General features: G+C 47.9%; 1 protein-coding gene across 1 annotated transcript; it reads left to right on the top strand.

Annotated features, from left to right (window-relative positions):
• On the top strand, window positions 1–27,924 carry LOC144683312 (T-box transcription factor TBX22-like). Its single transcript, XM_078546251.1, has 8 exons — window positions 1–65; window positions 749–905; window positions 1,695–1,796; window positions 3,073–3,247; window positions 12,425–12,589; window positions 26,464–26,528; window positions 26,841–26,935; window positions 27,148–27,924. Coding segments are annotated over exons 1-8 (1,419 nt in total). The 5' UTR covers window positions 1–64; the 3' UTR covers window positions 27,807–27,924.
• The last annotated feature ends 16 nt before the right edge of the window (window positions 27,925–27,940 follow it).

Below are 27,940 nucleotides of genomic sequence, written 5' to 3' on the forward strand. Positions count from 1 at the left end.
AGATGGGGCGGGCGACCTGCTGAAACAGTCTGAGCGCTCCAAGCAGAGAGAAGAGGAACAATCTAGTCAGTCAACTTTGTCTAATAATGATCGAGCCGGGGCAGAGACTAACTCTCAGCGCACAATAGCGGAAAATCTCCGCGATCTTTATATTTCTACGCTCTCATTCTGCAAAAGGACTATGTTTACAAATTAGAAGTCTTTGAAATATTTTTTTTCTTATTTGGTGGATATCGGTTTGTAAGCCGGTCCTTGCCTTTTTCGATTCTGCTTTTTACTTCAATAGCTTTTATTCTGCTTTTGTCGATACCGGGATCAATTTTTAATAGATTATTTAGTTCCAGGCTTCAATCCCCCCCGCCCCCTCCCCACTCTTGTTTTGGAAATACGAGTTAACATTTAAAGATGTGAAGCAGTAATAATCAATATTTTAAACGATATCAGCTAGCCTCATGAATTCTATCCCACGACCAAGTAACAGTTGTGGGAATAAAAGGTTGTTTATCCCAGACCCAGGTTGCAAGTTTCGTGTAACTTTTGAAGAGGCTTTATTTGTTTTTTGTTTAAAGTTGCCCCAAGTTGCAAGTTCGAGGTGATGACATTCAGATGGAGGTCTTGAGGGGTTGGGGGAGGTGGGTGGGGGGTGGTGTGTGTGGAGGTTGCTGGAACCGGGTGTCGAAGCGGCGGCATCGGACGTGGCTTTGTTCAGGATTGTTTGCTTTTATTATTTTGCATGTTGATGGAGCAGTGGAGGCGAGAGGCCATAGGAGCAAAAGCCGCCGCTGCCTGTCCCCCATATCGCGCGGCGGTGACTCGGGAGGTTTCCGGGTTGAGCTACAAGGAACGGAGCTTTGGAAAAGGTTCCATGAAATTGGAACAGAGATGATCATCACTAAAGCTGGCAGGTGAGGAGGGGGGAGAGAGGGGCCAGGTCCGTGCCCGATAGAGAGAGAGAGAGAGCACCGATCTCATCAGTGCATTGCATTTTATGAATATACTCTGGATTGTTCTGTCTTCAATTTATAACGAAATAGGGAGTCTGTTGATGTTTTCCCGTTTGACAAATTTTAAAACAAGCAAAGCGTCACCGAATGGAAACGCAAGGTTTTCTTTTTATCAGATCCCCCTGGCCCTGAACGAGGGTTAACTTCTCAAAAGTCGTTCAGATAAACCGGGAGCAGCTGAGCTCCGGTCTTCCACACATTTTGAAAGTCCGGTTTGTTTGACTACCCCCATTTGCTTCGAATTTAGCCCGACATATATATAACCAAAATTACATAGCCTCTGCATGGAAACAGGCGGTTAAACAATCAGTTCCTTTCAAATATTGGGAATATTTCTACTTTTGTGGAGTTGCATATCAGAAATGTAATGATGCGTTACTCGCTCGGTTCCTCACATACTTTGAGCAAGGTTTGTGATTTATGGTTTCCATGTAAAACAAACAGGGAAATGTTAGGATTTGCTGCTCCAAGTATCAAAGAAAATCTCCACATAATAGATTTGTCTGATTCAGTCACAGTCAGCCAAGAAGCTTGATTATAAATCAGGGATCCGGATTCTCAAACCGGAGAAAAGAATACATAATCACATTTGAAATGCGATGTGTTCTGATCGGCGGGCTGGTTAGGAAGCTGGTGTCTCATCAGGGGAAAGGCAAGTGCGAGGTCTGACCGTGCTTTATCTGTTTGCAGGCGCATGTTTCCCGCCGTACGGGTGAAAATCAAAGGCCTGGAACCGGCCAAGCAATATTACATCGCCATGGACATTATCCCCGTGGATTCTAAGAGATACAGGTACCGAAACCTATAACTGCCCGTCCACCGCGAGGGCATATTGCCAACTCTCCGAGAGACCCGCAATGTATTTCGCTCACCTGCCCTTTAAATCTTAACACATGTAACACTAATGTCCCTCATTGTTACAGGGGTCATGTTGTGACTTGGCTTTTATATACAACCGTTTAAAAGCGTATAACATTCGTGAATTAAGCGATTGAAACTCCAATTGGATTTTTTTTTATTAGCTACTGTGGATTTCTTAGTGAGCCAAGTCATTTTTAGACCGCCCTCACTGACTAGATTTCACATCTTGAGAATGAGTTGCTTTGCTTGACACTTTTCGCTCATCGCCTCAAAAGTAAGTAAAACCAGAACTGATATAAAAGCAAAACACTGTGGGTCCTGGACATCCGAAATCAAAGCAGTAAATATTCAGCAGCTCTGGCAGCACCTGCGGAGTTACAAACCAAACAATTCGGGTCAATGTTCAGTAGAATTGAGGGGAAGGCTCGGAATTGCACCTGATTATACAGCAGGACAACATGAGGCACAAAAGTCAAATTGACGGCGGTTGTGAACCCGACAAGAACCACGACCCCAGCTCAAAATGAGGGCTGTCTCTCTTGTTAACATTTAATTGTACCCCCCTCCCGCCTCCATCATTATGATAACCATGCTTCAATGCTGCTCCCCGACATACCAACTCTCAGGGACTGACTAAGCAAATTTGGCGGCATGACACCGGGGCCAAGGGATTTCAGTTATGGAGTGACCGTGGATATTGTCCGTGTTCCGTTCCGAGCCGAGCCGAGATGATCGAGGGAGATGTGATCACGTTCAAAATGAAGGCCGTTAGCAAAGTAAATAATAAGGTGAAAGTGTTCCCAGTCACAGCAGGGTCACCAATCACAGATTTCAGGGGGTTTCGTAAAGGGAGGAGGATTTTTTTTACACAAGTTGTTATTGTCGCGGCTGCACTGCCGGGAAAGTGCTGGAAGCAGATTGAATAATGACTTTCAAAAGGAAATAATTGAAAGGGAATGTTACAGCACTGTGGGGGGTGGTGAGCAGGGAACTGAGATTAGTTGGATAGCTGTTTCAAAGAGCCGGCACATGCACGATGGGCCGAATGCCCCCCCCCCCCCCCCCCCCCGCCTTCTGTGCTGTATTATCCTATGATTCTTACACCCGTTAACTTTTGCAGCTTGAGGGCCAGATTCAACCCCCCACGCCCCGTCACCCCTCCCCCTTCACCCTCCCCGGACATTCACTGGTTGTGTGCTGTTTACAGGTATGTGTATCACAGCTCCCAGTGGATGGTGGCCGGAAACACCGAACAGTCTCCGCTAACACCCCGCCTCTACGTGCACCCTGACTCACCAGCTTCAGGGGAGTCCTGGATGAAGCAAGTCGTTAGCTTCGACCGGGTAAAACTCACCAACAATGATATGGACGAGAAGGGACATGTAAGCATTCAGTCTCAAATTTTATCCTTATCTGAGCAATGCAAGCCCCGTAAACCGTAATATTTACACGGCCACAAACCCGGCAAATATTGTTGCATGCAATAATTTTCAAACTCGAATGTGTGTAGGTGTATGTGCGATAGTGTGTGTGTTTCTGACTGTGTATGTGACAGTGTGTGCGTTTGTGACTGTGTGTGACTGTGTGTGTGTTTGTGACTGTGCGTGTGTGACAGTGTATGTGTTTGTGACTGTGTGCGCGCGCAATGGTGTGTGTTTCTGACTGTGTATGACAGTGTGTGCGTTTGTGACTGTGTGTGTGTGTGTTTGTGACTGTGTGTGTGTGTGAGAGAGACAGTGTGTGAACAGACAGGCGTTTCTGCGGCTGTCAACGTGACTCCAGGATGGCTTGTTGCCTCCCTGGTGCTAGGGTCAAGGATGTCACAGAACAGCTGCGGGATATTCTTGTGGGGGAGGGCGAACAGCCCGAGGTCGTGGTCCACATTAGCACTAATGACATAGGTAGGAAGGGGATGTGGTCCTGCAATTGGAATTTGGGAGCTAGGTAGAAAATTAGCAAGCAAGACCTCTAGAGTAGTAATTTCCAGATTACTCCCACGTGTAAGTGAGTACAGAAATATGAAGATAAGACAGATGAATGTGTGGCTGGAAAGATGGTGCAGGAGTGAGGGCTTTAGGTTCCTGGGGCACTGGGACTGGCTCTGGGGGAGATGGCACCTTTACAAACTGGACGGGGGGTTGCATCTGAACAGAACTGGGATTGAGTTCCTTGCGGGGCGTTTTGCTAGTGCTGTTGGGGAGGGTTTAAACTAACACAGCAAGGGTGTGGGAACCAGGAAAGAATGTTAGAAAGTAATACCAGGGTGCACGGAATATTGGGAGAGACAGCTAGCACTAAAATAGAGAATAGTAAGTAAATAGATGGCGTTGGAGTAAGGGAGCAAGTAATGAAGTCTAAATCAGGGTTACACTGCATGTATGTGACTGCATGGAGTATAGTTAATAAAATTGGGGAGTTACAGGCACAGATTGCCTTGTGGGGTTATGATGTTGTGGCGATAATGGAGATCTGGCTTAAGGAAGGACAGATCTGGATGCTAAATATTCCTGGTTACAAAGTGTTCAGAAAAGATAGGAAAGGGAAAAGGATTCAAGGACAGAATCGATTTGGCTACTGCTAAGGAATAGGAAGGGTGCAATTACATTGCTCGGTGTAATATATAGATCACCAGCTAGTGGGAAGGATATAGAGGAACAAATCTGCAAGGAAATTACAGAGAGGTGTAAACATCATACGGTCGTTATAATTACCCGTATATAGATTGGGATAGTGGTAGTGTAAGGAGCAGTGAGGGACATGCATTCCTAGATTGTGTTCAGGAGGATTTCCTACAGCATTATGTGTCCAGTCCAACAAGAAAGGAGGCACTGCTAGACCTAGTTCTTGAGAATGAGGTGGGCCAAGTAGATCAAGTGACAGTGGGGGAACATTTAGGAGACAGTGATCATTGTATCATAAGGTTTAGGATGACAGTGGAAAATAACATTGGTCAATCCAGGGTAAGAATAATCAACTGGCAGAGAGAGGACTTCAATGGGGCAAGAACGGAGCTGGGCCAGATAGATTGCAATCAAAGGTTGGTGGGAAAAACAGTAGCTGAACAATGGGCTAACTTCAAAGAGGAGATAGTTTGGGCACAGTCAAGGTACGTTCCCTCAAAAGGGAAGGGTGGGACAAACAAATCCAGAGCTCCCTGAATGACAAAGGAGATAGAAATTGAGTTAAAGAAGAAAAAGTGTGCTTACAACAGGTGTCAGGTAGCCAATACAATTGAGAACCAAGCTGAATGCAGAAGGTTCAGAAGGGATGTGAAAAAACAAATATGAGAAGCAAAGAGGGATTATGAAAAAAGACTGACCGCTAACATAAAAGGAAATCCCAAAATATTCTATAAGCACATCAGTAGTAAAAAGGTGGTGAAAGGAGGACTAGGGCCTATTAGGGACCAAAAGGGATTTACACATAGAGGCAAGAGGCATGACTGAGGTGTTAAATGAATACTTTGCATCTTTCTTGACCGACCAGGCCTTGGTAACAGAGGAGGAAACTCAGTCACTAGAAGGATTTAAAATTGATAAGGAGGAGGTACTGGATAAGCTGTTGGTACTTTAAGTTGATAAGGACCAGATGAGAAGCATCCAAGAATATTGAAGGAGGTGAGAGTGGAAATTGTGGAGGCACTTTCCATGTTCCCTGGATTCAGGGGAGGTGCCGGAGGACTGGAGAATTGCAAACATTATGCCCTTGTTCAAAAAAGGTTGTAAAGATCTGCCCTGCAATTACAGACCAGTCAATTTAACTCCGGTGGTGGGGAAACTTCTAGAAACAATTACTCGGGATAGAATTAATAGTCACATGGAAAAATGTGGATTGATTCGGAAGAGTCAGCATGGATTTGTTAAAGGAAAATCATGTCTAACTAACTTGTTGGAGTTTTTTGAAGAGGCAACAGAGATGGTTGATGAGGGTAAAGCCATTGATGTGGTGTACATGGACTTCCAAAAGGCGTTCGATACAATGTCACGCAACAGACTTGTGAGGAAAGTTATAAGTCATGGAATAAAAGGGGAAATAGCAACGTGGATACAAAATTAGCCGAGGGATAGGAAACAGAGAGTAATGGTTAATGAGTATTTTTTGGGCTGGAAGAAGGTTTGTAGTGGAGTTCCCCAGGGGTCGGTATTGGGACCCTTGCTTTTCCTGATATATATTAATGGTCTAGCTCTTGGTGTGCAGGGGACAATAAAGTTTGCGGACAACACAAAACTTGGGAGAATTGTAAGGAGGAGTAATATGAGGAGGGCAGTGCAGAACTTCAAAAGGACATTGACACATTGGTGGAGTGGGCAGATAAGTGGCAGATGAAGTTCAATGCGGAGAAGTGTGAGGTGATACAATTCGGTACAAAGAACATGGAGAGACAGCATAAAATAAAGGATACTATTCTAAAGGATATGCAGGAGCAGAGACACCTGGGTGTATATGTACATAAGCCATTAAAAGTGGCAGGACAGGTTGTTTCTGAAGCATAGAGAGTTGTCTCTAAAGCATACAGTATTCTAGGCTTCATTAATAGGGGCATAGAGTACGAGAGCATGGAGGTTTTGATGAACTTATATAAGACATTGGTTAGACCTCAGTTGAAGTATGTGTACAGTTCTGGCCGCCACACTATAGGAAGGATGTGAACGCATTGAAGAGAGTGCAGAAGAGGTTTACGAGAGTGGTTCCAGGAATGAGACACTTCAGTTATGAGGAAAGATTGGAAAAATTGGAACTGTTTTCCTTGGAGATGAGAAGGTTATGATGAGACTTGACAGAAGTTTTCAAAACCATGAGGGGTCTGGACAGAGTAGATAGGGAGAAACTGTTCCCGCTCATAAACGGATCATGAACCAGAGGGCACAGTTTTCAAGTGTTTTGCAAAAAAAGCAAATGCGAGGTAAGAAAAAGCTTTTTCACACAGTGAGTAGTTAGGGTTCAGAATGCACTACCTGGAAGTGTGGTGGAGGTAGGTACAATTGAGGCATTCAAGAGGGCATTGGATAATTATTTAAATAGAAGCAACATGCAGGTTTATGGGGAAAAGGCAGGAGATTGGCACTGTTAAAATGTTCAGACAGCTGGTGCCGACATGACCGGCCGAATGGCCTCCTTCTGCACCATAACAATTCTGTGATTCTGTATGTGACAGTGTATGTGATTATGTATGTGATGGTGTGTCTTTGTAACAGTGTATGTTTGTGACAGCGGGCAGAATTTTTACCTCGGCAGGCGGGCGCGCGCACGACCCACTCAAGTGTAAAATGACATGTGTTGATGTCAGGCGAGCAGCATCCCGATGTCAATGCGCAGTCGCATGGTATTTCGGTCTGTGGGCGCGTGCGGGAAATGGCAGCACATCCGCCGACAATTAAAAGACCTAGTAAGGCCATTAAAAAGAAAATTAACCTTACGATTGACAGGCTGGATGAGGTTTCCAAAAACAAATAAAAATAAAATAAAATTTTAAAAATTTCATTTATAACATGTCCCATTTATAACATGAGGGGCCATGTTTATAACATTTTAAAAATCTTTATTTGTAATTTTAAAAATTCTTCATGTGCTCTTTTAAAATTCTTTCAAGCGCTCACTTGCACGCATGCGCAAAGTTCCCTGCTCGCCCTCACTGAGCGCTGCCACTCGCATTCCATGCTGGGCAGGCCTTAATTGGCCCCCCAGTGTGAAATCGCGGTCCGGCCCCAACTGTGGGCGGCAGTCGGCTTCCCAACTACCCCCACCCGCCCCTTCTGAGCCAGCTTTCTGTAAGCATGCTAATGGGGATTGTGGTCTCCGCTGGTGGCATCTCCTCTGAGGAGGAAGTGAGGGGCAGAAGGAGAGGAGATCGGGTGTCCTAATGCAGCTTCCAGGGGAGGGACCTGTGGGAGGAGAGGCGCAGGCAGAAGGGGCGCAGGGCCAGCAGGTAGTCCAAGGCGGAAGGGGCTGCAGAAGAAGTCACTATGCTATTGCCAGGGTTTACAGGTGGCGATGCAGCTACCTCAATATGCCTGAGGTGCATTGCTGAAAGAGGCTCCATCTCTCAAGGGAGACAGTGACCTCCACTGTCAGAGGATCGGGCCTGAGATCACCTCTGATTATGTGGGCAGACACCCCATGCCAGTGGCTCTGAAGGTCACAGTGGCCCTCAACTTCTATGCCTCCGGCTCTTTCCAGGGGTCAGTGGGGGATCTTTGTGCAATGTCCCAATCAGCTGTCCATAGATGTGTCAAGCTGGTGACAGATGTTCTGCTCAGGTGGGTATTGACATTTATTCATTTCCATATGGATGAGGCCAGCCAGGCGGAGCGAGCCAGAGGCTTTGCAGCGATTGCTGGGTTCCCCCGCATCCAGGATGCAATGGACTGCACACTTGTGACCATCAAGGCTCCAATGGGGCAGTCGAGTGCCTTCGTCAACAGGAAGGGCTTCCACTCCATGAATGTGCAGATACTGTGTGATCACAGGATGCAGATTCTGTAAGTCTGTGCAAGGTACCCTGGTAGCTCCCATGATGCTTACATCCTGAGACACTCCCAGGTGCCAAAGCTCTTCAGTGCTCCAACCCAACTGGATGGATGGCTGGGCTATCCATTGACAAGGTGGCTTACGACGCCTCTCCACTACCCAAGAACAGAGGCAGAGCAGCGTTATAGTAGGAGTCATGTCTCCTCAAGGGCAGTGACAGAGAGGACCATTGGTCTTCTGAAGATGGCTTCCGACGCCTGGACCGTTCAGGGGGAGCACTACTATACCCTCTCAGAGCGGGTGTCACTGATCGTGGTTGCATGCTGCGCTCTCCACAATCTGGCACTGGCAAGGGGGGGACCCATAGGATGAAGAGGATCTTGAGGCAGCTCCACAGGCCACAGATGATGAATCCAGTAGTGAGTCAGAAGAGGAGCATAGTGAGGAGAACACTGAGGGCATGGAGGCAGACCTCTGTAACCTCCAGGGAGGCAGGATCATCCATTCAAGATGCCGTGATCCAACACTCCGTCAGCTAGGCTGCCAAAGATCTGCTTCCGCTTCATGCCAGGGCTCCCGCCTCCATCCCAGATGTCTGAAAGGACCCTCTCATTTGAATCCAAAGTCCACTCAATGCCTGTCCAGTAAAATTTAGAGCCACTCATGTCCAGCATTACATACTGGCGTACCCTGCCCCAAAAATAAAAGGTGAAGCATACTCAGACCATTACGACAAAAACAAAATTTATGTAATTTTCACAGTTAAAACAAATTAACATGACCACCCCTGGTGTTCAGTTCCACACATAAACATAAAGAAAACATTACAGAACAGAAGATCACCCGTGACTAGTCCCTCTTGTGCTCATGGCGCCTTAAACCTATGTTTCTGAGTGCCCCCCTCCCCCCTCGCTGGCACCGGCATTGGGGACAGCTTGCTGACTCTGCTGTCCTGTTGGCCTTGATGACCTTGGCGGTCGTCCTCTGGCCAGTTAGCCTGTGCCTGGGAGGGAGTGGCCAGTGCCACGGTTGGCATCTCCCCAATCATCGCAGCCTCATCAGATGCCACGGTCGCTGACAGGGGGGCGGAGGAGCTGCTGCCGTCATCCAGAGCGCCCTGAGAGGAGCCCGCAGAGATGACAAGCAGCTTGTGCGCCAACGTGTTGGGGTTGCTCTGGATCTCCCTTATCGTCATTGATGGACAGGCACCTAGCTGGGATACTGGGTGCCTCATCCAACTCCCACACTGGCACTGACCACCTGCCTCCGCCTGCTCCTCAAGTGAGTGTGAAATACCCTCACCGCTGTGGTCCGACATTCTAGCTGAAGATCTAACACCCACCGAGGTGCTGGTATCTGCATTGGTGCCTGGTTCAGGGAGCGGGTATGATGCAGGTGCATGTGAAGCCTGGTGGTCCTCTGGCATCAGGGGTGCTCCTTGGGGTCCTGTGGTTGGGTGCGTGCTGGTGAATCTAAGAAAGAGCAACAACATGTCATTAGTTTAAGTCATCACACTGTCACTGTGCATGCCAGGCACCCAGGTGAGACAATGGAGATCTGCATCATGGTGCCATCATCTTTCAATGATCAGTGGGGACTCCAGGTTTGAGGCTCCCATCAATGAAGAGACTGCACTAGAATGGTTGAACAGTCCAAAATTCTTATCTCTGTGCACTGTGCTCTTACCTTCATCTGACACCCCAGCCTGTCCACGACTGGTTGACTGAGGCGCATGCGCCTCTCCAGCTCTAAGGTGTCCTGCTTGTATCTGGTCAGGATTAGGATGTTTGGGGGGCCTCCATCTGTCCACAATCTCTCAATATTGTTATGGGATATCTTCTCCTGAAAGGACAGAGAAGCATTGATTAGTCCACTCTCTACCTGCAGCGTCATTGCAGCCTGGCCAACCCCACCTGAGGAACACCTTACAGGCACATCTGAGTCGTGGCCCTCGAGCCGCAAGGGCTCACCCCCTTGGCCAGCTCCAGTGTGATTTACAGTTGGCACTCAAACTCTGCCACCCCTGAGCTCCACAGGGGGACAGCCACACCTTAACACTTTATCACACTAATCCATGCCAACACGGCACTCACCCTTCCCAAGCGAGCAGGTCATGGTACCTTTTGCTGCACCCATGTGCACCGCACAACGCCATGGCAGCTGACCTCAGCTGCCACCTCCTCTCAAGCTCTTTTTGTCAAGTGCAGTGGCTGCCTCCTTCCATCTCTGGGGACGAGGGTGTCCCACCTCAGCCCTCTGATGCAGCCAACTCCTTCAATAGCACCATGAGGCACTCACCCGAAAACCGGGGGGTGGGGGGGGGGGGGCAAGTGCCCACCCAACCTGCCCTCCCTCTTGGCATCTCCAGTCACTGTTGAGGCCATAGCTTCACTCTCCAGCACACAGAAGGTATGTTCTTCCCCGGCAGCCTAAAAGGAGCTGCCTGTGCCATTTTCAAACCACCTACTGGGTCGCCATTGGACCCAGTGCCCGATACATCCCCGCCCCCCACCCCTGCCCCCGCCTGACCCTTCCCAAGCATTGGGTAGACGCATTTCATGCTGGACAGGCCTTAATTGATCCTCCAGCATGAAATCGCAGTTGTTGTCCGATCACAGTCAGGACCTGTTTCCCGACCGGTCCCGGGCCCGTCGATTGTACGCACCTGCCAAGAGTAAAATTCAGGCCTATGTGTGTGTTTCTGACAGTGTGTGTGTATGTGACAGTATGTATGTATGTGACAGTGTGTGTATGTGACAGTGTGCATGTATGTAACAGTGTGTGTATGTGACTGTGTGTGTGTGTATGTGGCAGTGTGTATATGAAACAGGTACATGTCACAGTGTGTGCATGTAATACTGTATGGGTATGTGACATTGTGTACATGTGACAGTGTGCGTGTGTGTGTGTATGTGACCATCTGTGTGTTTGCGACAATGTGTGTGGGTGTGACAATGTGTATCTGTTTGTGACTGTGTGTTTATGACAGTGTGTTTAAATGTGACAGTGTGTGTATGTGATAGTATGTATTTGTAACAGTGTGTTTGCATGTGACAGTGTGTATGTATGTGACAGTGTGTGTATGTAGCAGTGTGTGTGTCTGGGACAGTGTGTGTATGTAACAGTGTGTGTCTGTGACAGTGTGTGTGTATGTGACAGTGTTTGTATGTGACAATGTGTGTTTGTGTCAGTGTGTGTATGTGACAGTGTGTATATGAAACAATGTATATGTAGCAGTGAGTGTCTATGACAATGTGTGTATGTGAGTGTGTGTGTATGTGACAGTGTGTGTGTTTGCAGTTTGTGTGTGACAGTGTTTGTACATTTGTGGCAGTTTGTGTGTGCGACAGAGTCTGTGTTTGCGACAATATGTGCTTGTGACAGTGTGTTTGAGTGTGTGACAGTGTGTGTGACAGTGTGTATGTGTTTGTGACAGTTTATGTGTGTATGTGACAGTGTATTTGCTTGTGACAGTGTTTGCTTGTCACAGTTTATGTGTGCGGGAAACTATGTGAAAGTGTATAATACTCAGGTATTTATGTGATGATCTGGAATGCACAGCTGAAAGGACAGTGCAAGCAGATTCATTAGTTACTTTCAAACAGAGACTGAATAAATGCTTGAACATGTGGAATTTAAAGGACTAGGAGGATTGAGCAGGAGAATAGGAGTCATTGGGCAGCTCATTTTAAAAGTTGTATGGGTATGATGGGCCGAATGGACTTGTCCCATGCTGTATAATTCAATAGTTCTGGCACCTAGTTTAAAGTGAACTGCATGAGACACATTTTCTCAGCAGTGGGAGAGGTTTGCCTATGCCAGACAGAAATTGCATTCTTGCAATGATCCTGCAGATACACACAGCCTCTGCCCCATTGCTAATCACAACAATTGTGAATAAACTCAGACAGCTCAGACTGTGATTTATCATTAGCTTTAATAACCACAGGTTTATTTCAAATGCATGCAAAAACATAACTTAAAACTGGAAGGAGATGAGAGATCAGAGAACTGTTCAACACACACAATAGATTTTGATAAATTTTACCTTAAATAGAATGTCTTTAAAGTATTTCTCTCACTATTTCCAGATTATCCTCCAATCCATGCACAAGTACCGACCACGAATTCATGTGATAGTGAAAGAGGTGGATGAACACATCTCTGTGAATCAGAGCCTCCCAGCTAATGGAGTCCACACATTCACTTTCCCAGAGACTGAATTCACAACTGTCACAGCTTACCAGAACCAGCAGGTAGGTGTGGGTGAGAGACAGCAGTAGGCAGGAGAGAGAGAAGGAGACGGGCAGAGACAGGAAGGAGAGAGACGGAGATAGACTGACAGGTAGGAGAGAGAGAGAGAAAGGGAGACTGACAGGTTGGGGAGAAAAAGAGAGACTGACAGGCGAGAGAGAGAGGGGGACTGTTGGGTAGGAGAGAGAGGTCATATGGAGAGAGGAGAGAGAGAGAGTTAGACACTGACAGGTAGGAGAGAGAGAGACTCTGAAATGTGGGAGAGAGAGAGGAAGATGACAGCAGGAGAGAAAGAAACAGAGAGGTTCACTGACAGGTTGGATGCAGTGAGAGACATTGACAGATAGGAGAGATAGAGTGTCTGACAGAAGGGATAGGAGAGAGAGAGAGCGAGAGAGGCGCTGACAGGTCAGAGAGAGACAAACACACAGACAGGTAGAAAAGTGAGACACTATCTGGTACAGGAGAGAGATACTGCCAGATATAAGGGAGAGTGAGACAGAGAGACAGGTAGGAGAGAGAGAGACACTGAATGGTAGAAAAGTGCGAGACACTATTAGATATTAAAGAGAGAGTGAGAGAGAGAGAGACTGGCGGGCTGGAGAAAGAGAGAGAGAGAGATACTGGCAGTTGTGGGGAGAGAGAGAGAGACTGGCAAATAGGAGAGAGAAAGAGAGAGAGAGAGAGAGAGGCAGGCAGAGACTGGCAGATAGGGGAGAGTAAAAACTGATGGTTGGGAGAGAGAGACTTGCAGGTATGGGAGAGAGAGAGATGGACAGGGGAGAGAAAAAGGGAAACGGATAGTAGAGGGAGAGAGACTGTCAGGTAGGACAGAAGGACAATTACAGATGGGAGAGAAGGACATTTGGAGTTGGGGAGGGGTAGAAAGAGAGAGGTAGTAGAGTGAGAGACTGACAGATATGAGAGAAAGAGAGCCTCTGAAAGGATGGAGAGAGACACTAACAGGAGGCAGGAAAATAGAAAGAGATGCTGACAAGTAGGAGAATGAGTGACAGTTAGGAGAGAGAGACACTGACAGGTCAGAGAGAGAGAGGGAGAGACACTGACAGGTCAGAGAGAGAGAGGGAGAGACACTGACAGGTCAGAGAGAGAGAGAGAGAGACACTGACTGGGCAGAGGGAGAGGGAAAGAGAGAGAGAGACACTGACAGGTCGGAGAGAGAGATAGATAGACAGAGAAAGAGTGACATTGACAGGTCAGAGAGAGAGAGGGAGAGGGAGAGAAAGAGAGACACTGACAATTTGGAGATAGAGAATGAGAGACATTTACAGGTCAGAGAGAGAGAGAGGGAGAGAGAGAGACACTGACAGGGCAGAAAGAGAGGGAAAGAAAGAGAGGGACAATAACAGGTCAGAGAAAGAGAGAGAGAGAGACTGATAGGTCAGAGAGAGAGACTGACAACTAGGAGAGAGATTGACTCTGAAATGTGGGAGAGAGAGAGATGACAGCAAGAGAGAGAGAGACTGACAGTTTGGAGAGAGATAGAGATTGAGAAATATTGCCAGGTCACAGAGAGAGAGCGAGAGAGAGACTGACAGGCTGGAGAGGGAGAGAGACACTGACAGGTCGGAGAGAGAGAGAGAGGGAGAGAGAGACAGAGAGAGAGACACTGACAGGTCGGAGAGAGAGGGAGAGAAAGAGAGACACTGACAATTTGGAGAGACATTTACAGGTCAGAGAGTGAGAGAGAGACTGACAGGTAGGAGAGAGAGAGAGAGAGAGAGACAGACAGGTAGGAGAGAGAGGGACTCTGAAATATGGGAGAGAGAGGGAGATGACAGCAGGAGAGCGAGAGAGGAACACTGACAGACTGGATACATTGAGAGACACTGACAGATCGGAGAGATAGAGTGTCTGACAGAAGGGATAGGAGAGAGAAAGACACTAACAGGTCAGAGAGAGAGAGACGGTGAGTGACTGACAGGTCAGAGAGAGAGAGAGACTGACAGGTCAGAGACTGAGAGAGAGAGACTGACAGGACAGAGAGAGAGAGGGGGGGGACACTAACAGGTCAGAGAGAGAGAGACACTGACAGGTCGGAGAGAGAGAGAAAGAGAGAGTGGCAGGCCGGAAAGAGAGCAAGACTAACAGGACAGAGACAGATAGAGAGTGAGAGACAGAGAGAGAGACACACTGACAGATCAGAAACAGAGAGAGACACTGATAGGTCAGAGAGAGAGTTTCTGATGGAAGTTATAGCAGAGAGAGAGAGAGAGAGAGAGAGAGGGAGAGACACTGACAGGTCAGAAAGAAAGAGAGAGACACTGACTGGTCAGGGAGAGAGAGGGGGAGAGGGAGAGAGAGAGAGTGAGAGAGAGACTAACAATTTGGAGAGAGATGGAGAGTGAGAGACATTGCTAGACCACAGAGAGAGAGCGAGAGAGAGACTGACAGGTTGGAGAGAGAGAGAGACACTGACAGGTCAGAGAGAGAGAGAGAGAGAGAGAGGGAAAGAGAGACACTGACAATTTGGAGAGAGATAGAGAATGAGAGACATTTACAGGCCAGAGAGAGAAACTGACAGGTCGGAGAGAGAGAGAGACTGACAGGTCAGAGAGTGAGAGAGAGAGACTGACAGGACAGAGAGAGAGAGGGGGGCACACTAACAGGTCAGAGGGAGAGAGACACTGACAGGTTGGAGAGAGAGAGACTGACAGGTCGGAGAGAGAGAGAAAGAGAGAGTGGCAGGTCGGAAAGAGAGCAAGACAAACAGGACAGAGACAGATAGAGAGTGAGAGACAGAGAAAGAGACACACTGACAGATCAGAGACAGAGAGAAACACTGCAAGGTCAGAGAGAGAGAGGGAGAGCAAGAGTGACTGACAGGTCACTGTGAGAGAGAGACACTGACAGGAAAGAGAGAGAGAGACTGACAGGTTGGAGAGAGAGGGGGACACATTGACAGATCAGAGAGAGATAGACTGATAGGTTGGAGAGAGAGGGAGTTAGACAGGTCAGAGAGAGAGAGACATTGACAGGTCAGCGAGAGAGACACACATTGTCAGGTCAGAGAGAGAAAGAGAGAGGGAGACACTGACAGGTCAGAGAGAGAGAGAGAGACTGACAGGTCAGAGAGAGACATTGACGGGTCGGAGAAAGGGGGAGTGAGAAGCAGACAAGTTGGAGAGCGGGAGAGAGTGAGAGACACTGACAGGTCAGAGAGATAGAGAGAGACACTGACAAGTCAGAGAGAGAGAGAGAGACACTGACAGGTCAGAGAGATAGAGAGAGACACTGACAAGTCAGAGAGAGAGAGAGAGAGAGAGACACTGACAGGTCAGAAAGAGAGAGACCATAAGACCATAAGACATAGGAGCAGAAATTAGGCCATTCAGCCCATCGAGTCTGCTCCGCCATTCAATCATGGCTGATAAGTTTCTCAATCCCATTCTCTCGCCTTCTCACCATAACCTTTGATCCCCTTACTAATCAAGAACCTATCTATCTCGGTCTTAAATACACTCAATGACCTGGCCTCCACAGCCTTCTGTGGCAATGAATTCCATAGATTCACCACTCTCTGGCTAAAGAAGTTTCTCCTCATCTCTGTTCTAAAAGGACTTCCCTTTACTCTGAGGCTGTGCCCTTGGGTCCTAGTCTCTCCTACTAATGGAAGCATCTTCCCCACGTCCACTCTATACTGGCCTTTCAGTATTCTGTAAGTTTCAATCAGATCCCCCCTCATCCTTCTAAACTCCATCGAGTATAGACCCAGAGTCCTCAAACGTTCCTCATATGTTAAGCCTTTCATTCCTAGGATCGTTCTCGTGAACCTCCTCTGGACCCTCTCCAGGGCTAGAACATCCTTCCTGAAATACGGGGCCCAAAATTGCTCACAATATTCTAAATGTGGTCTGACCAGAGCCTTATAAAGCCTCAGCAGCACATCCCTGCTTTTATATTCTAGTCCTCTCGAAATAAATGCCAACATGGCATTTGCCTTCCTAACTACCGACTCGACCTGCAAGTTAACCTTAAGAGAATCCTGGACTAGGACTCCCAAGTCCCTTTGCACTCTAGATTTCTGAATTCTCTCCCCATTTAGAAAATAGTCTATGCCTCTATTCTTCCTACCTCACACTTCCCCACATTGTATTCCATCTGCCACTTCTTTGCCCATTCTCCTAACCTGTCCAAATCCTTCTGCAGCCTCCCCACATCCTCAATACTACCTGTCCCTCCACCTGTCTTTGTATCATCTGCAAACTTAGCCAGGATGCCCTCAGTTCCTTCAGCTAGATAATTAATGTATAAAGTGAAAAGTTGTGGTCCCAACACTGACCCCTGCGGAACTCCACTAGTCACCAGCCGCCTGAGAAGGACCCCCTTATCCCCACTCTCTGCCTCCTGCCAGACAGCCAATCTTCTATCCATGCTAGTACCTTGCCTATAACACCATGGGCTCTTATCTTACTGAGCAGCCTTCTGTGCAGCACCTTGTCAAAGGCCTTCTGGAAGTCCAAGTAGATAACATGCATTGGCTCTCCTTTGTCTAACCTACTCATTACCTCCTCAAAGAATTCTAACAGATTTGTCAGGCATGACCTCCCCTTGATGAAACCATGCTGACTTTGCCCTATTTTATCATGCACTTCCAAGTATTCTGAAACCTCATCCTTAATAATGGACTCTAAAATCTTACCAACGGCTGAGGTCAGGCTAATCGGCCTGTAATTTCCCGTCTTTTGCCTCACTCCCTTCTTAAACAGGGGGGGGTTACATTAGCGATTTTCCAGTCCTCTGGGACCCTCCCTGACTCCAGTGATTCCTGAAAGATCACCACTAACGCCTCCACTATCTCTTCAGCTATCTCCTTCAGAACTCTGGGGTGTAATCCATCTGGTCCAGGCGATTTATCCACCTTCAGGCCTTTCAGTTTTCCTAGCACCTTCTCCTTGGTAATGGCCACCATACTCACCTCTGCCCCCCGACTCTCTTGAACTTTGGGGATGTTACTCGTGTCTTCCACTGTGAAGACTGACGCAAAGTACCTATTCAGTTCCTCCGCCATTTCTTTATTCCCCACTACTACTTCTCCAGCATCATTTTCCAGCAGCCCAATGTCCACTTTTGCCTCTCTCTTACCATTTATATATCTAAAAAAACTCTTGCAATCTTCTTTTATATTACTGGCTGGTTTACCCTCATATTTAATCTTCTCCCTCCTTATTTCTTTTTTAGTTGTCCTCTGTTGGTCTTTGTAGGCTTCCCAATCCCCTGGTTTCCCACTGCTCTTCGCCGCATTGTATGCTTTCTCTTTAGCTTTTATGCTGTCCCTGACTTCCCTTGTCAGCCATGGTTGCCTTGTCCTCCCTTTAGTATGCTCCTTCTTCCTAGGGATGAATTTTTGCTGTGTCTCCCAAATTACTCCCAGAAACACCTGCCATTGCGATTCCATTGTCTTTTCTGCTAGGCTCATCTCCCAGTCAATTCTGGCCAGCTCCTCCCTCATGCCTCTGTAGTTGCCTTTATTCAACTGCAATACCGTTACATCTGATTCCAGCTTTTTCCTCTCAAATTGCAGGGTAAATTCTATCATATTATGGTCACTTCCTCCCAAGGGTTCCTTCACCTTAAGCTCCCTTATCAAATCTGCCTCATTACACATCACTAAATCTAGAATTGCCTGTTCCCTAGTGGGCTCCACTACAAGCTGCTCCAAAAAGCCATCTCGTAGACATTCCACAAATTCCTTTTCTTGGGATCCACTACCAACCTGATTTTCCCAGTCTACCTGCATATTGAAATCCCCCATGATCACTGTAACCTTGCCTTTCTTACAAGCCTTTTCTATCTCCTGGTGTATCTTGTGCCCCACATCCTGACTACTGTTCGGAGGCCTGTACATAACTCCCATTATGGTTTTTTAAACTTTGCGGTTCCTCAACTCTACCCACACAGATTCTACATCATCTGACCCTACGTCATTTCTTGCTATCGATTTAATTTCATTTCTTACTAACAAAGCAACCCCACCCCCTCTGCCAACCTGCCTATCTTTTCGATAGGATGTATATCCTTGGATATTTAGCTCCCATTCCTGATCCCCTCACAGTCATGTCTCCGTGATGCCCACCACATCATACCTGCCAATTTCAATCTGCGCCACAAGCTCATTTACCTTATTTCGTATACTGCGTGCATTCAGATACAACACCTTCAGTCCTGTATTTCCCATCCCCTTTCTCATTGTCGTCCCTTTATCTGATGTGCTTGAAGTTAGATTCCTAGCCTTTTCCAAACACTCTGTCCTATTTTGTGTTCTGGAGAATTTAATAACCTCTCCTTTCTTTTTAGTTTTTTCATAATTTTCCATGAAGTTGAATCCACCCTCCCACAGGCTAACCTGCTGCTTTGTTTCCCATTAGTCATACTTCTTGGAGTTTTACCCTAGCGGCACTGACTGGTCAGAAAGAGGGAGAGGAGAGACTAACAGTTCAGAACGAGAGAAGGAGAGAGAGACACTGTCAAGTCAGCGAGAGAGCGAAACACTGACAGGTTGGAGAGAGCGAGAGACACTGACATGTCAGAGAGAGAGAGACACTGGCAGGTCGGAAAGAGGGGGGAAGGAGAAAGAGAGAGAGAGATATACTGACAGGTCGGAGAGAGATGGAGAGAGTGAGAGATAGAGAGAGAGACACACAGACTGATCGGAGAGAGAGACAGAGAGATACACTGACAGATTGGAGAGACAGAGGGAGACACTAACAGATTGGAGTGAGAGAGAGAGAGACACACACACTGACAGATCAGGGAGGGAGAGAGAGAGAATGACAGGTCAGAGAGAGTGAATGAGACAGAGAGAGATATGCTGACAGATCAGAGAGACAGAGAGAGACATCGACAGGTCAGAGATAGAGAGAGACTAACAGGTCGGAAAGAGAGAGAGAGATGCTGAAAGGTCAGAGAGAGAGACAAGTCAGAAACAGAGTGAGATTGACAGGACAGAGAGAGATAGAGAGAGAGAGAGGGACAGAGAGAGACATGCTGACAGATCAGAGAGACAGGGAGAGACACTGACAGGTCAGAGGGAGAGAGAGACTGACAGATCAGAGAGAGAGAGACAGAGAGAGTCACTGGCAGGTCAGAAAGAGAGAGAGAGACAGAGAGAGAGAGAGGCACTGACAGGTCAGAGAGAGAAAGGCATTGGCAGGTCAGAGAGAGAGGGACACTGACAGGTCAAGGAGAGAGAGGGAGAGAGAGTGACTGACAGGTCAGAGACAGAGATAGAGAGAGAGAGACAGAGAGAGAGAGACATGCTGACAGATCAGAGAGACAGAGTGAGACACTGACAGATCAAGGAGACAGAGAGAGACACTGACAGGTCAGAGAGAGAAAGGGAGAGAGGGAGAGAGAGTGGCTGACAGGTCAGAGAGGGAGATAAAGAGAGAGAGAGACAGAGAGAGAGAGACAGATCAGAGAGATGGAGAGAGACACTGACAAATGAGAGAGAGGGAGAGAGAGGGACACTGACAGGTTGGAGAGAGAGGAGAGAGACTGACAGGTCAGAAGGAGAGAGAGAGGCACTGACAGGTCGGAGAGAGAGAGCGAGGCACTGACATATCAGAGTAAGACAGAGACACTGACAGATCGGAGAAAGAGAGACAGAGGGCGACACTAACAGCTTGGAGAGGGAGAGAGACACATACTGACAGATCAGAGAATGAGAGAGAGACTGACAGGTCAGAGAGAGAGAGAGAGAGACACTGACAGATCAGAATGAGAGAGAGAGGCACTGAAAGGCCAGAAAGAGAAAGAGAGACAGAGAGAGAGAGAGAGAAACACTGACATATCAGAGAGAGACACTAACAGGTCAGAGGGAGAGAGACACTGACAGGTTGGAGAGAGAGAGAGAAAGAGAGAGTGGCAGGTCGGAAAGAGAGCAAGACTAACAGGACAGAGACAGATATAGAGTGAGAGACAGAGAGAGAGACACACTGACAGATCAGACAGAGAGAGACACTGAAAGGTCAGAGAGAGAGAGAGGGAGAGCAAGAGTGACTGACAGGTCACTGTGAGAGAGAGACACTGACAGGAAAGAGAGAGAGAGAGACTGACAGGTTGGAGAGGGGGACACATTGACAGATCAGAGAGAGATAGAGAGACTGATAGGTTGGAGAGAGAGGGAGTTAGACACTGACAGGTCAGAGAGAGAGACATTGACAGGTCAGAGAGAGAGAGAGAGAGACACACACATTGTCAGGTCAGAGAGAGAGAGACTGACAGGTCAGAGAGAGAGAGAGATACTGACAGGTTAGAGGGAGAGAGGGGGAGAGAGAGAGACAGTGATTGACTGACAGGTTGGGGAGAGAGAGAGAGAGGGACACTGGCAGGTCAGACAGAGAGAGAGAGACTGACAGGTCAGAGTGGGAGAGAGAGAGACACTGACAGGTCAGACAGAGAGCGGGACAGAGGGAGAGAGAGTGACCGACAGGTCAGAGACAGATGGAGAGAGTCAGAGAGCGAGACATGCTGACAGATCAGAGAGACAGAGAGAGACACTGACAGATCAGAATGAGAGAGACAGAGAGAGAGAAAAACACTGACAGGTCAGAGAGAAAGAGGGAGAGAGAGTGACTGACAGATCAGAGAGAGAGATAGAGAGAGAGAGACAGAGAGAGACACACACTGACAGATCAGAGAGAGAGACAGACCCTGACAGCCCAGAGAGAGAGGGAGACACTGACAGATCATAAAGAAAGAGAGAGGCTCTGACAGGTCAGAGAGAGAGAGAGAGAGAGAGAGACACACACTGACAGGTCAGAGAGAGAGAGAGAGAGAGAGAGAGAGACACTGACAGTTTGGAGAGGGATAGAGAGTGAGAGACATTTACAGGCCATAGAGAGAGAGAGAGAGAGAGAGACACACACTGACAGGTCAGAGAGAGAAAGACTGACAGATAGGAGAGAGAGGGACTCTGAAATATGGGAGAGAGAGGGAGATGACAGCAGGAGAGAGAGAGAAAGAGAGAGGAACGGTGACAGATTGGATGCATGAGAGACACTGACAGATTGGAGAGATAGAGTGTCTGACGGAAGGGATAGGAGAGAGAAAGACACTAACAGGTCAGAGAGAGAGAGAGAGAGACTGACAGGTCAGAGAGAGAGACTCTGATGGATCAGAGAGACAGAGGGAGACACTAACAGATTGGAGAGAGAGAGAGACATGCTGACAGATCAGAGAGGGAAAGAGACAAGAGACACTGACAGGTGAGAAAGAGAGAGAGGGAGAGAGAGAGAGATGCTGTCAAGTCAGTGAAAGAGCGAAACACTGACAGGTTGAAGAGAGAGTGAGAGACACTGACATGTCAAAGAGAGAGAGAGAAACTCTGACAGATCGGCGAGAGAGACAGAGAGAGATACTGACAGACTGACAGGTCAGAGATAGAGAGACACTGGTAGGTCGGAAAGAGAGGGAGAAGGAGAAAGAGACAGAGAGAGATGCTGACAGGTCGGACAGAGATAGAGAGAGTGAGAGACAGAGAGAGACACACACAGACAGATCGGAGAGAGAAACACTGACAGATCGGGGAGAGAGAGACAGAGGGAGACACTAACAGCTTGGAGAGAGAGAGAGACACACTGAAAAATCAGAAAGCAAGAGTGAGACTGACAGGTTAGAGAGAGAGAGACAGAGAGAGACACTGACAGATGAGAGAGAGACACTGACAGGTTGGAGAGAGAGAAAAAGAGAGACTGACAGGTCAGAAGGAGAGAAAGAGACACTGGCAGGTCAGAGAGAGGGAGAGTGAGAGACAACAACAGGTCATAATGAGAGAGACAGAGGGAGAAACACTGACAGGTCAGAGAGAGCGAGAGACTGACAAGTCGGAGAGAGACACTGACGGGTCGTAGAAAGGGAGAGTGAGAAACAGATGAGTTGGAGAGCAGGAGAGAGTGAGAGACACTGACAGGACAGAGAGAGAGACACAGGCAGGTCAGAGAGAGACACTGACAGGTTAGAGAGAGAGAGGCAGACACCGACAGGTCGGAGAGAGAGAGAGAGAGAGACATTGACAGGTCAGAGAGAGAGAGAGAGAGAGAGAGACTGACAGATTGGAGAGAGAGAGGGAGGTATTGACAGATCAGAGAGAGAGAGAGAGACACTGCCAGATCAGAGTGAGAGAGAGAGGGGGACACTGACATGTCAGAAAGAGAGAGAGAGGCAGAGACACTGACAGATCGGAGAGAGAAACACTGACAGGTCAAAGAGAGAGAGAGAGAGAGACAGCGAGAAGGACATTGACAGGTCAGAGAGAGCAAGAGAGTGAGACTGGCAGGTTAGAGAGAGAGAGAGACATTGACAGATCAGAGAGAGAGAGAGAGAGAGACTGACAGGTGGGAGAGAGACTGATGGGTCGGAGAAAGGGAGAGTGAGAAACAGACAAGCTGGAGAACGGGAGAGAGTGAGAGATACTGACAGGTCAGAGAGATAGAGAGAGACACTGACAGGTCAGAATGAGAGAGACAGATAGAAATGCTGACAGATCAGAGAGAGAGCGACTAGAGAGAGACAGAGAGAGAGAGACATGCTGACAGATCGGAGAGACAGAGAGAGACACTGACAGATGACAGAGAGAGAGAAAAACACTGACAGGTTGGAGAGAGAGAAAGAGAGAGACTGACAGGTCAGAGGGAGAGAGAGAGAGGCACTGGCAGGTCAGAGAGAGAGAGAGACACTGACAGGTTAGAGAGAGGGAGAGAGAGAGAGAAAGACAGTGACTGTCAGGTCGGAGAGAGAGAGAGAGAGAGAGACTGACAGGTCAGAGAGAGAGAGAGAGAGAGTCAGAGAGAGAGAGACATGCTGGCAGATCAGAGAGAGAGAGAGACACTGACAGGTCAGAGAGAGAGAGGGAGAGAGAGACAGTGTGACTGACAGTTCGGAGAGAGAGACTGACTGGTCAGAGTGAGAGAGAGAGACACTGACAGGGCACAGAGAGAGAGAGAGAGAGGGGGAGAGAGAGGGGGACACTAACAGGTCGGAGAGAGGGAGAGCAACAGTGACTGACGGGTCAGTGTGAGAGAGAGAGACACTGACAGGACAGAGAGAGAGAGAAAGAAAGAAGGGAGAGAAACACTGGCAGGTTGGAGACAGAGAGAGAGACAGTGATTGACTGACAGGTCAGACAGAGGGAGAGAGACAGAGACTGACAGCTCAGAGAGAGAGAGAGACTGACTGGTTAGAGAGAGAGAGAGACAGACAGACAGGAAAGAGAGAGAGAGAGGGGAACATTGACATGTCAGAAAGAGAGAGAGAGGCAGAGACACTGACAGATCGGAGAGAGAAACACTGACAGGTCAGAGAGAGAGAGGCATTGACAGGTCAGAGAGAGAGACTGACAGGTCGGAGAGAGACACTGACGGGTCAGAGAAAGGGGGAGTGAGAAGCAGACAAGTTGGAGAGCGGGAGAGAGTGAAAGACACTGACAGGTCAGAGAGAGACACTGGCAGGTCAGAGAGAGACAGGGAGATACTGACAGGTTAGAGAGAGACAGGAAGGCACCGACAGGTCGGAAAGACAGAGAGCGAGAGAGAGGGAGGCATTGACAGGTCAGAGAGAGAGAGAGAGACTGGCAGGTCAGAGAGAGAGAGAGAGAGAGAGACATTGCCAGATCAGAGTGAGAGAGAGAGAGAGGGACATTGTCAGGTCAGAGAGAACGAGAGAGAGACTGGCAGGTCAGAGAGAGAGAGAGAGAGAGACATTGACAGATCAGAAAGAGAGAGAGAGAGACTGACAGGTTGGAGAGAGGCTGACGGGTCGGAGAAAGGGAGAGTGAGAAACAGACAAGCTGGAGAGTGGGAGCGAGTGAGACATTGACAGGTCAGAGGAAGAGACAGAGAGATTCTGACAGGTCAGAGAGAGAGAGAGACACGGACAGGTTGGAGAGAGAGTCAGACAGAAACACTGACAGGTTGTAGAGAAAGAGAGAGACACTGATAGGTTATAGAGAGAGGGAGAGAGAGAAAGACTGATAGATTGGAAAGAGAGAGAGAGAGAGATACTGACAGGTCAGACAGAAATACAGGGACAATGCCAGGAAAGAAATAGGTGGAGGGAGAAACTGACAGGTAAGAGAGAGAGAGGATATTGGAATGAGAAGGGAAAGAAAGAAACATATATTGACAGGTATGGGACTGACTGGTAGAAAAGTGAGGGACGCTATTAGGTACTAGAGAGAGAGAGACACTGACTGGTAGAATAGTAAGAGAAACTATCAGGTACTAGAGAGGGAGAGAGAAAGGGAGATAGAGACTGACAGGTTAAACAGAGAGAGAAAAAGACTGAGAGGCAGGAGAGAGACATATAGATAGGAGAGACAGAGAGACATGCTGACAGATAGAAGAGAGAGATGGACAGGTAGGAGAAAGAGAGAGACTGGCAAGAGGGACAGGGACTGAAGGAGAGAGGGGGAGACTGACAGGTAGGAGGGAGAGCGAGAGAGTTATGGACAGGCAGGGGAGAGAGGGAGATATGGACAGGTAGGGGAGAGAGAGAGATATATGGACAGGTAGGGGAGAGAGACACCGAGAGAGATATGGGTAGGTAGGGGAGAGAGAGAGAGATATGGACAGGTAGGGGAGAGAGAGATATGGACAGGTAGGGGGGAGAGAGAAAGACATGGACAGGTTGGGGAGAGAGAGAGAAAGATTGACAGTTAGAAAAGTGAGAGACACTATCATTTTTTATTCTTTCACAGGATGTGGGCATTGCTGGCTAGGCCAGCATTTATTGCCCATCCCTAACTGCCCTTCAAAAGGTGGTGATAAGCCACCTTCTTGAACTTCTGCAGTCCATGTGGTGTAGGTACACCCACAGTGCTGTTACGAAGGGTGTTCCAGGATTTTGACCCAGTGACATTGAAGGAATGGTTATATAGTTCTAAGTCAGGATGGTGAGTGGCTTGGAGGGGAACTTGCAGGTGGTGGCATTCCCATCTATCTGCTGCTCTTGTCTTTCTAGATGGTAGCATTTGCGGGTTTGGAAGGTGCTGTCTAAGGAGGGTTGGTGAGTTTTTGCGGCGCATCTTGTAGATGGTACACACTACTGCCACTGTGTGTCGGTGGTGGAGGGAGTGAGTGTAGGAGAGAGAGAGAGAAAGAAAGGGACTTCGGGTGGGGGGGGGGGGGGGGAGGGGGAGAGAGAGAGAGATTGAAATAAAGTAGAGAAAGGGGGGCTGACAGTTAGAAGAGAGAGGAACACTGACATAGGAGAGAGATTTACAGGCAGGTTAGAGAGAGGGAGAAAGAAAAACTGCCAGGGAGGGGAGAGAGAGAGGCTGTCATATAGGAGAGAGAGGGGGACTGACAGACAGGAGAGAGAGAGAGCGCAACAGACACACAGGCGAGAGGGACCCGGCCTCCTTGGAGTGACTAGTATCTGCCAAGTAGAGGCTGACTTCCAGATACATAGCAATTATAGCTATACGTCAATAGATGTGCATTATTACTTACTTTACAATGCACATTGTATATTTTTTATATATTATTTATGTATATATAAACCATATTCTCTGTATTTTTAATCGATGTACAATTATTATTCATTGCTCGATATCTCTCAGTGGGTCTTTATGTCGGTTTCCATTGTAGCTATATAACTCCACAGCTTCTCATCAATTCTGTCAATTTCAAGCGCAAATTTCTATCTGAATATTTGTTGTTCTTAAAAGGAAATATCTGTACCTATAAACTTGGATCCCAAATTCAATCCATTCTCTTTCTGCCCGGCTTATTTCTCTCCCTTTAACTTGAACTCCCCGCTTCCCAAACAGTTTAAAGTGAGAATTGACCCGTGATATTTATCATGCTCATCGACCTGTTCTTACTTGTAACTTCGCGTTTTCGTACTTTTGTAGATTACAAGGTTGAAAATTGACCGAAATCCTTTCGCCAAAGGTTTCAGGGATCCCGGGAGAAACAGGTACACTAAAACCCCCTAACCTCAAGCCGTAATGCATCATTTCAACTGGGCGTGGAGATATCACAGGCGATGTCTAGATTCACAGATCCCGATATTAACCATTAACCAATAAAACCAGCTCAGGTTTTTGCTGGGGGAAGTTATGAGTTGTCTTGTAACTGGTGTCTATTTAGTGGCTGCAGTGATTGTTCAAGACTTTTAGGTGTCGCTATTTTTGTTAATATATTTAAGACAATCCGAGAACTGTGAAGATATCTGTGATGCTTCAGATCAAAGAGCTATTAAAGCTGTAACATGCCATGTTGCATTTAGGGTTAGCCTGGAACGAGTGATGGACAGTTATCCCTGGAGACCTGTTGACTGTAGACCATCCCTAGACTTCCAAAACTTTAACATTCAAAAGCCAGGTATGTGCATTTCCCGGAATCTATGCAAGCAACTGTGTGATCTAAGTAAGATCATTCAATACATGAATTAAAATAAATATCCGCCTCTCCCTACATCTCCTCGTTTATTGTGTGGAAGAGCCACTCCTCATTGTAAGAACTATTTATAAAGTGTGAGCTGTGTCCGCAGACAGTTTAATACTGTGCATTTCTGTTTTTTTTTCCCCTCCCAGTTGGGTGCTCTGCCTCTCCTCTGGGAAGCTCCTGCACCGGGACTCCCACTCCTTTGGGCTCGGTGCTCTCTCCATCCTGCTCTCCGCCCTTGTTCCATGTGTCTTCAGCGTCCCTGGGGATGGGCTGCCGAGACTCTCCCCTCTGCGGTGTGGACGGCCCGGTGTGCTACAAGGTGGGCCCGGCTCGAAGCCCGGCGCCTCAGCGTTTCGCTGTGCCCCTCTGCGACAGGCTGAGAGTCGACAGCTCGCCGCCGGAGATTTTGGTGCCTCAGAGATCGCCGCCGCTACTCTTCCGGTTCCCCTCTCTGTCCTCACTCAACGCGCTGACTGTAAACAACGGGAAGAGTGCAAACTGCGGCGGCCACGACTTGCAGCTCACAGCTAGGGGGACACTCTCACCCCTTCAAATGATTCATCCAGGGTGCACCGTGTCTCAGGAGGCTCAAATGCACCAAGACTTGTACAACATGCCTGCGCGGCGCCCATACACTTTTTATGGGTATCATTTGTCTGCACCTTCCAGACTGACAGCCAGCCCATTTAAACTGGTGGCCCAGGACACTTCACCCTCTCCCAGTGCCAGCAGCCTGGCGGCCGAGAAGAGTTTCAGAGATGGGAAGGTTAGGCAGTGGCCACAGACAGTCAACCACTGTATCTGATCGGTTCAACATGGGTTTAACAGAGATCTGAATCCGAATGGAGAGTACAATGCGAGTTGTGACTCTGGGCACCGGCTAGAGAGCTGTGAAGCTTGACAGGGGAAGACCGCGAAAGCATTGCAGGGAAAAAACAC

Source organism: Cetorhinus maximus, chromosome 8 (assembly GCF_964194155.1).
Source record: "Cetorhinus maximus chromosome 8, sCetMax3.hap1.1, whole genome shotgun sequence".
Taxonomy (NCBI): Eukaryota; Metazoa; Chordata; class Chondrichthyes; order Lamniformes; family Cetorhinidae; genus Cetorhinus; species Cetorhinus maximus.